Source organism: Salvelinus alpinus, chromosome 1 (assembly GCF_045679555.1).
Source record: "Salvelinus alpinus chromosome 1, SLU_Salpinus.1, whole genome shotgun sequence".
Lineage (NCBI taxonomy): Eukaryota > Metazoa > Chordata > Actinopteri > Salmoniformes > Salmonidae > Salvelinus > Salvelinus alpinus.
This window is the reverse complement of record NC_092086.1, coordinates 19292823-19309505: the sequence shown is the minus strand read 5'-3', so window position 1 is coordinate 19309505 and position 16683 is coordinate 19292823. Positions and strand designations below refer to the sequence as shown.

The 16683-nt window shown below is 40.6% G+C and overlaps 2 protein-coding genes across 2 annotated transcripts in view; both read left to right on the top strand.

Annotated features, from left to right (window-relative positions):
- LOC139576017 (zinc finger protein 585A-like) overlaps nucleotides 1–10415 on the top strand; it is a 37022-nt gene extending 26607 nt beyond the window's left edge. Inside the window, exon 9 of the mRNA XM_071402032.1 lies at nucleotides 8264–10415. Coding sequence (XP_071258133.1) covers nucleotides 8264–9083 — 820 coding nt within the window. The 3' untranslated portion in view covers nucleotides 9084–10415. The remainder of the gene's footprint in view (nucleotides 1–8263) is intronic.
- Nucleotides 10416–13722: 3307 nt separating this feature from the next.
- Nucleotides 13723–16683, top strand: part of LOC139570960 (zinc finger protein 271-like) — a 10767-nt gene continuing 7806 nt past the window's right edge. The window contains exon 1 of the mRNA XM_071393338.1: nucleotides 13723–14179. Coding sequence (XP_071249439.1) covers nucleotides 14171–14179 — 9 coding nt within the window. The 5' untranslated portion in view covers nucleotides 13723–14170. The remainder of the gene's footprint in view (nucleotides 14180–16683) is intronic.

The following is a 16683-nucleotide window of genomic DNA, read 5'->3' as shown; positions in this document are numbered from 1 at the left end:
GATGCTACGTATTGGCCATTGAGGCTTTGAAGCCACCGGTTAACCTCCTGGAGGTATTTTCTGAACACTTCACTTTGTTTCTCCAGATGTCAGTTTTACCACACACACCGTTTACACACTAATTTGTGGCGCCCAAATAAAAAAGGCAGTTGAAAATAGGTAATTCTTGTTGCTAGGCTACCAGTTATGGTGCTTTTAGCTTGTGTTTTCCCGGGTCTTTATGCAGAGGTAATACAACAATGAATCAAAGAATGATATGGAGTTAATATTAGTCAAATTATTGAGCATGTTCTCAGCGCAAATAAGCATCAGAAATGGTCCTTATTTAGCATATCAAGATCCTGATGTAGACCTCAGTCAAGAGCATATGCATTGTATGTGCTGAGAAAATATACAATGTAGGCCTACTGTCAGTATTTGTCATCATATTGAGAAATAGGCCTATCTCATGATATATAATGAGTCAATATCTGGCCATACCATGTATGATATCAGGAGGGAATCCAGAAATTATTTGAATAAAATAATGAATTTCATATTTGTCTAATTATTGAGCCTTTGCTGAAAACTCAGAAATTCTCCTTATTTTCAGCATATCAAGATCCATATATGGACCTCAATCAAGATAAGCTTCATGTCTTGAATGTGCTGAGAAAACACAGATATGCAATGTATACAGTCAGTATTGATCAACATGAAGAGAGAAAATATGGTGTCACATATCTCAGGAAATTGAATGATTCCATATCCGGCCATAGGAAATGTCCATGTGTGATATTCAGAGTAATCCCAATATCATATATGTCTAAAATAAAATAGTTTTGATATATAGTTTTTTACATTTGAACTTGAAAAAACATTGGAACAAAGACATCTGGATTCAGAATTTCTGTTACAAATTCTAGACGTCAGATTAAAATGAGAATATACAGTCTGCTGGCTGTTGCGCTCTAATAGCTAAAATCAGTTTTGAACTAACTGTTGAAGTATGTTTAGAATTGACCATGGATAGTCAAAGGTAATTGTCTCCAGCTTTCACTATGTGAATAGCTCAATTAATTGTGAAGGATGAAACTACATGAGCCTACTGTTATATTACACAAAGACAAACCCAGTTGGTCAGATGACCTTCAGTTTTCTCTGGATGATGCAAAGCACACATTGAGCAGTCTTGCTTCATATTGAAGACTGGAAGAAAAAAAAGAGGACCACATTTTTATGCCTGGTTGAAGTCCTAGGTTTTAATGATTAGTGCCAGTAGATTGCAGAGGGGTTCACATACAGTTCAGAGACAAATCATAATGTAAACATTTAGCCCAACAACAAAACATGTACTGTCCACTTCTTATATTAGTGGATTTTTTGTTATCCACCCTCTAGTATCTTTCAATACCCATGGTAATATATAAATATAGACAGACTACATGCCCTCTATCAAATCAAAACTGGAATGTTTCCTCCAAACAAAGGTTGTAAAAGTATACTAGACATTTATAGAATAAATCATACCTAGTTTGATGATTCTGTCATAATCAGTGAAAACGTTATTCATTTATACCGCTTTAAATGGCATTTTATATATTATGTATTTCTATCAAATCAAACCTTGAATTTTTCCTCGAAACCAATGTTGTAAACGTATGTTAGACATTTATAGAATACATCATACATAGTTTGATGTTTCTGTGACAAATGGTGAATTTAAATGGCTTTTGTCGAATGTCCGAACATAAAACCAACTTTACCTCGGTGGTTTCGGGGGCATTAGCCCCGTTCCCCAACCCAAGCACCACACAGCTGGAACAGCGTGCACTGCAGAGTTGTTGACAAATATCCTACACATGGGCTAGTCCTCCATCCAGATCGGAGCTGTAAAAAGAATGAAGCCTGTCAAAGGCCTAGCTCATACCATAGCTTGGACTATAGAACTAGCTAGTGTTGCAAAAGCCAATTGCATAAGCTAGCAGCGTGGCAATATGCCCAACGTTTGGTGTTGGTTTTGAACTGATGTAGTTAGCTAGCTAGCTATGTTTTGTGGAAAAATGTAGGACTGGCATTTGGAAGTGAATTAGCTATCATTAGCTTCCTTATGTGTCTAGGTCAGCTGTTGTTGCCTGGCTTTACCTGCCGAATGGCTTTGTTATATGTGTATCAAACCTCCCATAAACAAATATAGCTAGCTACCTTTCTTTGCCCGTTCATTAGCTAGCTAGCTTTCAGCTGACTGGTGTTACCTAGCTAGCTGCAGAGGCTAGCTGCTGGACTTTGGGCAAATAAGCTAATTTTAGCTAATAGTAACTGTATTGTTCCAGAGCAACAGAGTTACTGACCCGTTTGAATATAACTCGGAGATAGGGCTGAAAATATGTCAGAAATGCTACAAAAAATTTGCTCATCGTTGGTTGCTAATGGACGAAAATGTGCACGTGGAAGTGAGAATCTGTTGGAGCTACAAACTTAGTCAATACGATGTTTTTTCAATCAAATGGTCACTTTATGTTAGCTGCAGTGCATTTGGAAAGTATTCCGACCCTCTTCACTTCTTCCCCACATTTTGTTACGTTACAGCCTTATTCTAAAATTAATGTAATGTTTATTGACTCATCAATCTACACACTATACCCCATAATGACAAACTGAAAACAGGTTTTTGACATTTTTGCAAATGTATAAAAAAATAAACATAATTTATTTAGTATTCTGACCATTTACTCAGTACTTTGAAGCACCTTTGGCAGCGATTACAGCGTCGAGTCTTGGGTATGACACTACAAGCTTGACACACCTGTATTTGGAGTTATGCAAGTCCCTGGCTAAAAAGATCTTGGTCGACCGAGAGTAGTCTGTTTTTTCGACCAATCGATTGGTTGAAATGTCAACGTGTATTTTTCCCATATATAGACACACCCTATGTCTTTGAATAAAGTCAACAAAAATCAGCTATGAGTGTACCAGAGTCTATTCTAAAGAACAATATATTAAGCTTTTATTACAGCAAAGACTAAAAACAGTTAGTGAATTGTCGTTTAGTTATTGTTTAGGCTAATTATTCAAAGCTCCCTTTGTTACTTTGTTTTAAAACTAAAATGCTTGATTGCATTTCAAAGCATGAATGACTCGTCTGTGTGATGAAATTAACTAATGATTGATTGATTTCATGTGTGACAAACTGATTTGTATTCTTTTTACTTTCGGTTTTGTACACAAGCTTCGAACATCTGAAAATACAATAGTTTGGGTTATGGAAAATATATTTAAAAGCAGTTTAGATGCTGCAATGATTCTATACACTATACTTGCTTGTTTTGTCACAAACTGAAATTAGGCGAACTATAAAAAATGTAGCAACCAGGAAATGGTGGAGCAATTTCTTTATAGTGTTACATAATGTTTTTTGGTAGGCTTACATGTATTTTTAGTTTTTTTTAGCACACATGGCCCTCATCCTAGCTCCACTTCTACCTAGATACTATGTTACCGAATCCCTAATTGTCTTTCCACCCTACTAAAGTGAGCACTTTTTCACTTCCATTCACTGATTTGAAAGGAAATGACTGGTATAAAACATATTGATTACTTTTGAAAATATTTTCCTTTCATTTGTTAACAATTCATTTAACTATCATTTAAGTAGGGCAAAGTGGGTCACTTTGTAATACCATTTATAATGATGGTGTAGTGTACAATGTACTGCTGAAATACTTGGCTGGTAAATTACAGTTTATTCCACTCATTATCTGAATGTTCCGGCACCGACAGAGATGGCCGCATCACTTGTCGTTCTTAGGAAACTATGCATTATTTAGTTTTTTTATGTATTATTTCTTACATTGTTACCTCAGGAAATCTGAAGTTTTATTACATACAGCCGGGAAGAACTATTGGATATAAGAGCAACGTCAACTTACCAACATTACGACCAGGAATACGACTTTCCCGAAGCGGATCCTCTGTTTGGTCCACCACCCAGGACAATGGATCGGATCCCAGCCAGCGACCCAAAACAACGGCGCCGCAGAAGGGGCAGACGGAGCGGTCTTCTGGTCAGGCTCCGTAGACGGGCACATCGCGCACCGCTCCTGAGTATACTACTCACCAATGTCCAGTCTCTTGACAACAAGGTAGACGAAATCCGAGCAAGGGTTGCCTTTCAGAGATTGTAACGTTCTTTGTTTCACGGAAACATGGCTGACTCGGGATACGTTATCAGAGTCGGTACAGCCACCTGGTTTCTTCACGCATCACGCCGACTGAAACAAACGTCTCTCTGGTAAGAAGAAGGGTGGGGGTGTATGCCTTATGATTAACGAGACGTGGTGTGATCATGACAACATACAGGAACTCAAGTCCTTTTGTTCACCTGACCTAGAATTCCTTACAATCAAATGCCGACCGCATTATCTGCCAAGATAATTCTCTTTGATTATAATCACAGTCGTGTATATCCCCCCCCAAGCAGACACATCGACGGCCCTGAAAGAACCTCATTGGACTCTATGTAAACTGGAAACCACATATCCTGAGGCTGCATTTATTGTAGCTGGGGATTTTAACAAGGCTAATCTGAAAACAAGGCTCCCTAAATTTTACCAGCATATCGAATGCGCAACCCGGGCTGGCAAAATCCTGGATCATTGTTACTCTTAACTTCCGCGACGCATACAAAACCCTCCCCCGCCCTCCTGTCGGAAAATCTGACCACGACTCCATTTTGTTGCTCCCAGCCTATAGACAGAAACTAAAACAGGAAACGCCCGTGCTCAGGTCTGTTCAACGCTGGTCCGACAAATCTGATTCCACGCTTCAAGACTGCTTCGATCACGTGGACTGGGATATGTTCCGCATAGCGTCGGACAATAACATTGATGAATATGCTGATTCGGTGAGCCAGTTTAATTGCAAGTGCCCATAGCGACTATTCAAACCTTCCCCAACCAGAAACTGTAGATTGATGGCAGCATTCGCGCAAAACTGAAAGCGCGAACCACTGCTTTAAATAAGGGCAAGGCGACCGGAAACATGACCGAATACAAACAGTGTAGCTATTCCCTCCGCAAGGCAATCAAACAAGCTAAGCGTCAGTATAAAGACAAAGTAGAGTCGCAATTCAACAGCTCAGACACGAGAGGTATGTGGCAGGGTCTACAGTCAATCACGGACTACAAAAAGAAAACCAGCCCTATCACAGAACACAATGTCTTGCTCGCAGACAAGGTAAACAACTTCTTTGAGAAAAATACATTGCCACCGACCCGGCCCGCTACCAAAACCTCCGTGGGCTCTCCTTCACCGCAGCCAACGTGAGTAAAACATTTAAACGTGTTAACCCTCGCAAGGCTGCCGGCCCAGACGGCATCCCTAGCCGCGTCCTCAGAGCATGCGCAGACCAGCTGGCTGGCGTGTTTACGGACATATTCAATCAATCCTTATCCCAGTCTGCTGTTCCCACATGCTTCAAGAGGGCCATCACTGTTCATGTTCCCAAGAAAGCTAAGGTAACTGAGCTAAATGACTATCGCCCCGTTGCACTCACTTCCGTCATCATGAAGTGCTTTGAGACACTAGTCAAGGATCATATCATGTCCACCCTACCTGACACCTTAGACCCACTCCAATTTGCTTACTGCCCCAATAGGTCCACAGACGACGCAATCGCAATCACTCTACACTGTCCTAACCCCTCTGGACAAGAGGAAAACCTATGTAAGAATGCTGTTCATCGACTACAGCTCAGCATTTAACACCATAGTACCCTCCATTAAGCTCGAGACCCTGGGTCTCGACCCCGCCCTGTGCAACTGGGTCCTGGACTTCCTGGTGGGCCGCCCCCAGGTGGTGAGGGTAGGGAACAACATCTCCACCCCGCTGATCCTCAACACTGGGGCCCCACAAGGGTGCGTTCTCAGCCCTCTCCTGTATTCCCTGTTCACCCATGACTGTGTGGCCATGCACGCCTCCAACTCAATCATCAGGTTTGCAGACGACACTACAGTGGTAGGCTTGATTACCAACAACGACAAGACAGTCTACAGAGAGGAGGTGAGGGCCCTCGGAGTGTGGTGTCAGGAAAATAAAAGAGATGATCAGAAAACAACAAGGGGAGCACCCCCCTATCCACATCGACGGGGCAGCAGTGGAGAAGGTGAAACGTTTTAAGTTCCTCGGCATTCACATCATAGACTAACTGAAATGGTCCACCCACACAGACAGCGTGGTGAAGAAGGCGCAACAGCGTCACCAAAAACACTCACAAACTTTTACAGATGCACAATCGAGAGCATCCTGTCGGGCTGTATCACCGTCTGGTACGGCAACTGCTCCGCGCACAACCGTAAGGCTCTCCAGAGGGTAGTGAGGTCTGCACAACGCATCACCGGGGGCAAGCTACTTGCCCTCCGGGACACCTACACCACCCGATGTCACAGGAAGGCCAAAAAGATCATCAAGGACAACAACCACCCGAGCCACTGCCTGTTCACCCCGCTATCATCCAGAAGGCGAGGTCAGTACAGGTGCATCAAAGCTGGGACTGAGAGACTGAAAAACAGCTTCTATCTCAAGGCCATCAGACTGTTAAACAGCCATCACTAACATTGAGTGGCTGCTGCCACTCAAATCTCTAGTCACTAATTAATAATTGGATGTAATAAATGTATCACTAGCCACTTTAAACATTGCCACTTTATATAATGTTTACATACCCTACATTACTCATCTCATATGTATATACTGTACACTGTACCATCTACTGCATCTTGCCTATGCCGTTCGGTCATCGCTCATCCATATATTTTTATGTACATATTCTTATTCATTCCTTTACACTTGTGTGTATAAGGTAGTTGTTGTGAAATTGTTAGATTACTTGTTAGATATTACTGCATGGTGGTCGGAACTAGAAGCACAAGCATTTCGCTACACTCGCATTAACATCTGCTAACCATGTGTATGTGACAAATAAAATGTGATTTGATGTTGTTGATACGCTGTAAGCTGATGATTTTAGATGTGGCTGCTGTTACAGTAATAAGTCACATAGAAAAGTGGATCTTGAACAATGTTACATGGGGCAGAAATTTCACCAGGCTACACCAATACCTTTTTACTGTAGGTTTCTACTACATGTTACAATACCCCTAAATCTGATGGTTTCTTCTACGTATGTACTGTATAAGAATACTGAAACTATGAAACTGACATTTTAAAAAACTGACTGTTTTTTAAACTGTACATCTGTGGAAAGTAGTGAATGATTACACATTTCAGGAGAAAGGAGGTATTATAAGAATGCACAGCTAAAGTAATCAAATGTTTGGTCTAATGATATTCTATGTACTTTACTTCCTGTGGTCACCAGAACAGAGCTAGTCCGTCACCCTCCAACCTGTCGGAGTCCCCGTGTCACAACTCTCCCGGTAGCGCCTTACTGCTGGGTCTGAAGAGGGTGTCTGTGCGGCTGGTCGACTGCAGGAAAACACCAGGGCAGAGTGGAACTGTGAGAGAAGGACACGAGGAGGGAGATGGAGATTTGATTTCATCAAGTAAGAACAATGGGGTGTGTGGATGAGACTACAATCTGCTTCTGTAACTTCTGTTAATTGATTGATAAACAATATACACTCAGTGGCCAGTAAATTGTCAATCCAGTTTCGTGAACGGAGGAGCGTGTTCCTAATAAACTGGCCATAGAGTGTATTTATTGAAGAGGGAGGCAGGTAGCCTAGTGGTTAATGCCAGTAATCGCAAGGTTGCTGGTTTGAATCTCTGAGCCAACAAGGTAAAAACATCTGTCTGTGCTCTTGAGCAAGGTACTTATCCCTGATTGCTCCTGTAAGTCGCTCTGGATAAGAGCGTCTGCTAAATAACAAATCATTTTTACAAAAATAACACTATTTATGGACCTGTATTTCCAAAACCTAGTTATTCAATGTCTTTGTTTCACAGGGGACACACACCGTTGTTCTCTCAGTGGGAGGGGCTTATCATCTGGGGAGCCTCAACAACATCCTGTTGCTGACGAGACAGAGAAGAGTGTCTCCAGATCAGAACATCTCAAGAAACACCAGCAGGGACGTACAGGGAAGAAACATCACTACTGCTGCTCTGACTGTGGGAAGAGTTTCACAAGCCAGAGTGGCTTCATTATTCACTGTGATCAGTGTGGGAAGAGTTTTGCTGCATCTAACACCTTCAAATCTAATGTAAGAATTCATGAAGGGGAGAAGCCTTACCTCTGTCTTGATTGTGGGAAAAGCTTTGTTAGTGCAGGAGCCTTAACCATACACCAGCGTGTACACACTGGAGAGAAGCCTTATAGCTGTGATCAGTGTGGGAAGAGCTTTGCTCAATCAGTATCCCGGAATATACACCAGCGAATACACACAGGAGAGAAGCCTTACAGCTGTGGTCAGTGTGGGAAGAGCTTTACTGTAGTTTCCTCCCTGACTGTACACCAGCGAACACACACTGGAGAGAAGCCTTATAGCTGTGATCAGTGTGGGAAGAGCTTTGCTGTATCAGAAAAACTAACTATACACCAGCGAATACACACAGGAGAGAAGCCTTATAGCTGTGATCAGTGTGGGAAGAGCTTTGCTCGATCAGAAAAACTAACTAGACACCAGCGCATACACACTGGAGAGAAGCCTTATAGCTGTGGTCAGTGTGGGAAGAGCTTTGCTCAATCAGATAACCTGAATTCACACCAGCGAACACACACTGGAGAGAAGCCTTATAGCTGTGATCAGTGTGGGAAGAGCTTTGCTCTAGCTTCCACCCTGACTGCACACCACCGAACACACACTGGAGAGAAGCCTTTTAGCTGTTATCAGTGTGGGATGAGCTTTGCTCTAGCTTCCACCCTGACTGCACACCACCGAACACACACTGGAGAGAAGCCTTATAGCTGTGATCAGTGTGGGAAGAGCTTTGTTGCAGTTTCCTCCCTGACTACACACCAGCGACTACACACAGGAGAAAAGCCTTATAGCTGTGATCAGTGTGGGAAGAGCTTTAATCAGTCAGTGACCCTGAAATCACACAAGCTAACACACGCTGGTGAGAAAGAAGCCTTATTCCTGTGATCAGTGTGGGAATTGTTTCAGTCAGTTATGGACCCTTTATTCACACCAGTGAACACACACTGGAGAAGGAACCTTATGTCTGTCTATGTGGGAAGAGCTTTGTTTATTTAGGGCCAATGAGAAAACACCAGAAAGCACAAACTTGCTGTATTTCATCTCCCTCCCTTCTGGCACCGGTTCCAGATCCCTAAATAAAGGATCAGTAGAAAACATCCAGTGAACAGTCATATCCATCTCCCATTCTTAAACAGTTGCCTCAGTCTGATCACCATGGTAACCTCTGGAGCATAATATGCAGCTCTGATCTAGGATCAGGTCTCCCCTGTGTCTATGTAATATCACACATTGATCTAAATGGATAAATGTTATCATAGGAAATGTTATAGGGAACCTGTGTGTGTGTGTGGGAGGGATGTTGATAATTGTATATTCTTTCATATACTCATGATACTATTATTATTAAATGTCATTATGTAGAATAATGTTTCAACAATAGGTGTATATGCATGTATTCAATTGATCAATACATTATCTTCTAAACAAGAAGTTATCACTTAAATTGTGTATTTTATAAATCTGTATTGATTAAAATGATCCTAAATCTAATCCATAATATATTGGATAATTATTTCCATGAGTTCAAGGCAAGAACTATGCATACTGTGTCTTGTAACAACGGTTAATGTAATAACTTTTAGATTTATAATGTAATAAAACCGGTAAATGTAATATCTTGTTGATTTATATGATAAAATGTTGAATTGTTGTCGTAATAACCTTTTCCACTTAATGTAATAAGTTATTGGTATCAGGTAACAACTTTTTAAAATTAATAACGTAATAACTTAAACCGATCATGTAATAACACCTAAACCAATGTTTAATGTGTTACTTCACCAATGTTAATGCACATACCACCCTCCACCAATTACAAACCCACACACACAAACCTATGCACTTGTACTCTTACACAAACAAGCACGCAGTTATAGACACATGCATTGATTTAATATTTTTTAAATTAACAATTAATCTGTAGTTCTTATAGTCAATGAGACAGGGGGCTCGGTCAGGCAAGAGGAAGGAGGATTGGGAAACTGCAAATAACAATAAGCTGAACTCCGCCTAGCAGAAACATCTTTGTATTAGCAACTATTCATTATTAGTTTATATTGTATTAAAGTTAAGGGATGTCACCCTGGGCGGGGTGAACCATAGTAGGGGATAAAAAGAGAAAACACCATCTTGAGAACTGAGTGTCTTGTTTGTAAATTGCTGTAAGTGTAAACTCCGGGTTGCAAACCTTATTAAACAAACTAACCTCTGATCAAAGAAGTTTCCTGTGGTCACTTGTATGAACATATACAGAAAGTGTAAGGAATTTCTGCCCTGTTATCATTATTTCTATTCATTACGGAATAGTAGGCTGATAAATAGACAAATCAGTTGGAGTCGTGTATCTGTAACAATTGTTTGCAGACCGCCATAATACCAAAGAAGAAGAAGACCCCTTCCTTCACAACAGCTCTGCTCCGTGAAGCGCAGCAAGTATGAATGTCCTGACTTCTGCCAAGGTTGTATCGCCGTAAATGCTGTATGGCCACTGCAGATGTCGGATTGAACATACATCGGACTTTACTGTTTCACCGCAATGATGGCGCAGCGCTAATCGGTATTTTATTTAAGAGGACTCTTACTGGGCCTCAGCCAATAAAAAATACGTGGACGCTCGAAGAGAACGATGTCAGAGAAGAAGAGGCAGAGAGAGGGGCCCAACTCGAGTGAAAATCTGTCGCCCTCCAGCAGGTGGAATTTTTTCGCTCCACCAGGCAAGGAGTTTTTGTGTGGAGGTCAATGAAAATGTGTTGAATTTGGTCAATCAAGAAACGAATGGCTTATTTGCTATGTGAGGTTTATTTGGTCGAATAGAAGTTTCTTAGTCTGCACCCCTAAGACCGCTTTAAGCCCTGTCGTGGATAATTGTCTCAGAAATATATCACTCTTACAAGAACTTGTGAATTCAATATAGACTTTAATACAAAGTAGCAAAACTGAGTCCTTCCATGGAAGGACCCTATCACAAACGTAACAGAGCCGAGCCCCTCCATGGAAAGAGACTCAATTCTCATATTACAGAGTCCTGCCTTTATAGGATTCTGTCTTTGCATAACAAATAGAGTCCCCTCCCTCTATATGAAAATAGCTTCCCTTGACCCTTCTCCATTATTTTCTTTTCATCGCTTGCTTGTTCACGCCCACTAACGCTCATATCTGCTTTTGGTTAGGTTATAATGATGGCAGAACCCTTTTCACGTCCTAAAAATAATGCATGTTATTATGTTTCACGTGTTGGTCATCAGTTATTTTGCTACCATCCTTTTTCCTGTATCCTTCTGACCATAGTACGTCCAGCTGTCATAAATGTACGTATGGTCTTGGTTAATGTACTCTTTCAAAAATAGAGTATAGCCTGGGTGTCATATGGCCTGGGTGTCATCTTCTCTTAACTTCTACTTGGTCACAATCCCGGATCCGGGAGCACCCTCATCAGTAAAAAAGCTGACTAGCATAGCCTAGCATAGCGCCACAAGTAAATACTAGCATCTAAATATCATTAAATCACAAGTCCAAGACACCAGATGAAAGATACACATCTTGTGAATCCAGCCATCATTTCTGATTTTTAAAATGTTTTACAGGGAAGACACAATATCTATTTCTATTAGCTAACCACGATAGCAAAAGACACAACTTTTTTTCCCCACCATTTTTTTCCTGCATAGGTAGCTATCACAAATTTGACCAAATAAAGATATAAATAGTCACTAACCAAGAAACAACTTCATCAGATGACAGTCTGATAACATATTTATTGTATAGCATATGTTTTGTTAGAAAAATGTGCATATTTCAGGTATAAATCATAGTTTTACATTGCAGCCACCATCACAACTCTCACCAAATCAACTAGAATAACTACAGAGACCAACGTGAATTACCTAAATACTCATCATAAAACATTTATGAAAAATACACAGCGTACATCAAATGAAAGACAAAGATCTTGTGAATCCAGCCAATATTTCAGATTTTTTAAGTGTTTTACAGCGAAAACACAGTATAGCATTATATTAGCTTACTACTATAGCCAACCACACAACAGCATTGATTCAAGCCAACAATAGCGATAACGAATAAACCAGCAAAATATATTAATTTTTTCACTAACCTTCTCAAACTTCTTCAGATGACAGTCCTATAACATCATATTACACAATACATATAGAGTTTGTTCGAAAATGTGCATATTTAGCGGCACAAATCGTGGTTATACAATGAGAATAGTAGCCAAGCTGCCAACAAAATGTCGGGAGAAATCTTGGGAGAGGCACCTAATCTAATCAGTAACTAATCATAAACTTGACTACAAAATACAGGTTGGACAGCAAATGAAAGATACATTAGTTCTTAATGCAATCGCTGTGTTAGATTTTTAAAATTAACGTTACTACGACATACAGCGTGCGTTAAAGCGAGACCGCACCAAAATTAATGGCGGAATAGTAGTTTGACATTTTTCAACAGAACAACGAATTAACATCATAAATAGTTCTTACTTTTTGATGAGCTTCCATCAGAATCTTGGGCAAGTTGTGCTTTGTCCAGAAGAATCGTTGCTCGGTTGTAGATTGTCGCCTTCAACTTTGGAATTAGCAGTAAACATTAGCCATGTGGCGAAGACGTGCCCAAACTCACTATAACGCAGCACTAAGAAAATTCCGAAAATCGCAATATACTGATATAAAATGATATAACTTGGTTTAAAATAACTACATTACAAGGTTTTTAACACCTATATCGAATAAAATCAGAGCCGGATATATCTAAGGCCTATAACGAGAGCTTTCCAGAACGCCATCCTGAGGTCTGTCTTGCGTCATGGCGAATGTTGAAAAGAGTGTACCCCATGTACCCAGACCCTTTATATGGCCTCAGATCTGCCTAGCAACTCCATTCCAATTCTCACTACTTGCTGACATCTACGGGAAGGCGTATGCAGTGCATGTCGACCAATAGAATACATGCAAATTAATAAACTGACCCTAGAACAGACTGCCTGATTTCAGATTTCTCACTTCCTGACAGGAAGTTTGCTCCAACTTGAGTTCTGTTTTACTCACAGATATAATTCAAACGGTTTTAGAAACTAGAGAGTGTTTTCTATCCAATAGTAATAATAATATGCATATGGTACGAGCAAGAATTGAGTACGAGGCAGTTTAATTTGGGAACGAAATTTTTACAAAGTGAAAACAGCACCCCCTATTGAGAAAAGAGATGTGCATGTCCTTGCTACTTCAACCTAGCAACTAGACCTATTTATATTTAATACTTAGCTCTCCTTAATGCTTAGCTCCCACAGCCCTTGGCGGGAAGCTTTTGCGTCTTCCATTCAGAGAACCGCTACACGCCCTATAAAGGCATCTAGCCATGAGCTAATTGGAAAGACAATAGCAAAGAATTTCTCTAACCAAGATGTTTTTGTTGTTTCTATAAATACCTTAGATTTGTGATTTTAGATTTTATTTGCAAATATAAAAACAATACAACCACACGTGGACATAATGCATTTACTATCATTCAGGATGATTCTAAAACAGTGAAACATGTAATGTACAGTTTAAATAGATTCATGATATAATACAAAAGTATTTTCTAGCATAATGACTCCCTAAACCGCCTCACCCACTTGAAGAGAGGTGTTGATGACTATGTACAGTAGGTGGCGGCACCTCTTAAACACCACAGAAGAAGCTGAAAAGCATCAACAGGAAGTACTTTGTTACTGTCTTCTATCTAGTTTTCAATCCAAATACATTTCACAGGCTTTTGCAGGATGTTTCTAATGTAAGATTAGTCTACATGAGACGTTCATTTGTCACAACTTAAATGGAGTTTTGATATTTATAAAGTTGTGGTCGAGCTTTTCTTGATCTGAACGTTGTGACAAAGAAAGTAACTGTAGCGTACACATTTAGTGTCGTTTTTTATTTTTTTTAAAGATTACAGTAACGTCAGCTTCCACGATGGATCGGGTAAGTTTGGTTGACTTTTATTAATAGTATACCTATTGTGGTGTATAAAACGTATAGGTCCAGTTTTCACGTGTGATCTTCCACATCCATGAGTTCGATTTGAACAGCAGGACAAAAGAAACCATGGTGGTAATTTCAGCCAAGTAGCCTACTAGCTCATCGCACACAGATTGATGATACAAGACAATGCTCAACCGGCAGGTCAAGTCAGAACCAGGGAGAAATAATTAGGCATAGCCTACACCAATTATGTATATAAACCCTGGATTGCTGATGCTACGTATTGGCCATTGAGGCTTTGAAGCCACCGGTTAACTTCTTTGAACACCTCAGATTGTTTCTCCAGATGTCAGTTCGGCCACACAGCGTTTATACACTAATTTGTTGCGCCCAAATAAAGAAAACGACCATTAAAAATAGGTGATTCTTGTTACTAGGCTACCAGTTACGGTGCTGTTAGCTTGTGTTTGCGCTCGTCTTTATGTGGAAGTAATACAACAATGATTGCTAGTGTCGAAGAATGATTTGGAGTTAATATTAGTCAAATTATTGAGCATATCCTCCGTGCAAATAAGCATCAGAAATTGTCCTTATTTAGCATATCAAGATCCTGATGTGGACCTCAGTCTAGAGCTTAAAATATACAATGTAGGCCTACTGTCAGTATTTGTCGTCATTTTGAGAAAATAAGTTGTCCACATAGGCCTATCACAGGATATTGAATGATTCCATATCCGCGCATAGGAAATGTCCATGTGTGATATTCAGAGTAATCCCAATATCATATGTCTAAAAGAAAATAGTTTTGATATATAGTTTTTTACATTAGAACTTGAAAAACATTGGAACAAAGACATCTGGATTGTTTTGATAGAGTTGAAGTCTGAAGTTTACATATGTAACAGTATAACTTTAGTCCGTCCCCTCGCCCCGACAAGGGCGCGAACCAGGGACCTCTGCACACAACAGCCACCCTCGAAGCATCGTTACCCATCGCTCCACAAAAGCCACGGCCCTTGCAGAGCAAGGGGAACCACTACTTCAAGGTCTCAAAGCGAGTGACGTCACCGATTGAAACGCTATTAGCGCGCACCACCGCTAACTAGCTAGCCATTTCACATCGGTTACATAAGTTGGGTGAATTTTGTCCCATTCCACCTGACAGAGCTGGTGTAACTGAGTCAGGTTTGTAGGCCTCCTTGCGCGCACACGCTTACTCAGTTCTGCACACAAATTTTCTATAGGATTGAGGTCAGGGCTTTGTGATTGCCACTCCAATACCTTGACTTTGTTGTCCTTAAGCCATTTTGCCACAACTTTGGAAGTATACTTGGGGTTATTGTCCATTTGGAAGACCCATTTGCGACCAAGCTTTAACTTCCTGACTGATGTCTTGAGATGCTGCTTCAATATATCCACATAATTTCCCTTCCTCATGATGCCATCTATTTTGTGAAGTGCACCAGTCCCTCCTGCAGCAAAGCACCCCCACAACATGATGCTGCCACCTCCGTGCTTCACGGTTGGGATGATGTTCATCGGCTTGCAATCCTCCCCCTTTTTCCTCCAAACATAACAATGGTCATGATGGCCAAAACTTTATATTTTTGTTTCATCAGACCAGAGGCCATTTCTCCAAAAAGTACAATCTTTGTCCCCATGTGCAGTTGCAAACCGTAGTCTGGCTTTTTTTATGGCGGTTTTGGAGCAGTTGCTTCTTCCTTGCTGAGCAGCCTTTCAGGTTATGTCGATATAGGACTCATTTTACTGTGGATATAGATACTTTTGTACCTGTTTCCTCCAGCATCTTCACAAGGTCCTTTGCTGTTCTGGGATTGATTTGCACTTTTCACACCAAAGTGCGAACGTGCAAGATAAGTTTAATGCTAGCTAGCAACTTACCTTGGCTCCTTGCTACACTTGCGTAACAGGTGGTCAGCCTGCCACGCAGTCTTCTCGTGGACTGCAATGTAATCGGCCCTAATTAATCGGCCATGCTGATCGGTCAACCTCTAGTCATAATACCCATAAAACCTAGCGGTCAAAATAGGAAACGGTTCCAATCGTTTTTCCACCGTGTATTTTTCCCATACGGGATTTTAGAAACACTTCAAATAAGGTCTGTGTTTCATGTAGGCTTACCCTAGCGTGACATTTTGATAACCGTGTAAATCTCTCTCAGACAAGGTGACTTATCAATATATTTGCCTGTATTTACCCCCCCAAAATGAAATTATAATTAGCTACTAATGTGGCTATCATACAGAACATGAAATACCCTGACCGGTTTGGACGAGATTGACGAATTGAGGCAAAGGTAAGAATCTCTGCATTAACAATCTAATGTTAGCTAAATGTAGTAATGCATTTATTGGTCTACTTTCATGCTAATTAGCATTAAGGACATTTGAGTGTAAATAGAGACGACTATATTGATAGAAGTCACCTTGTTCAATAGAGATTTACAAGAATATCAAAATGTCTCGCCAGGGTAAGCCTATGGA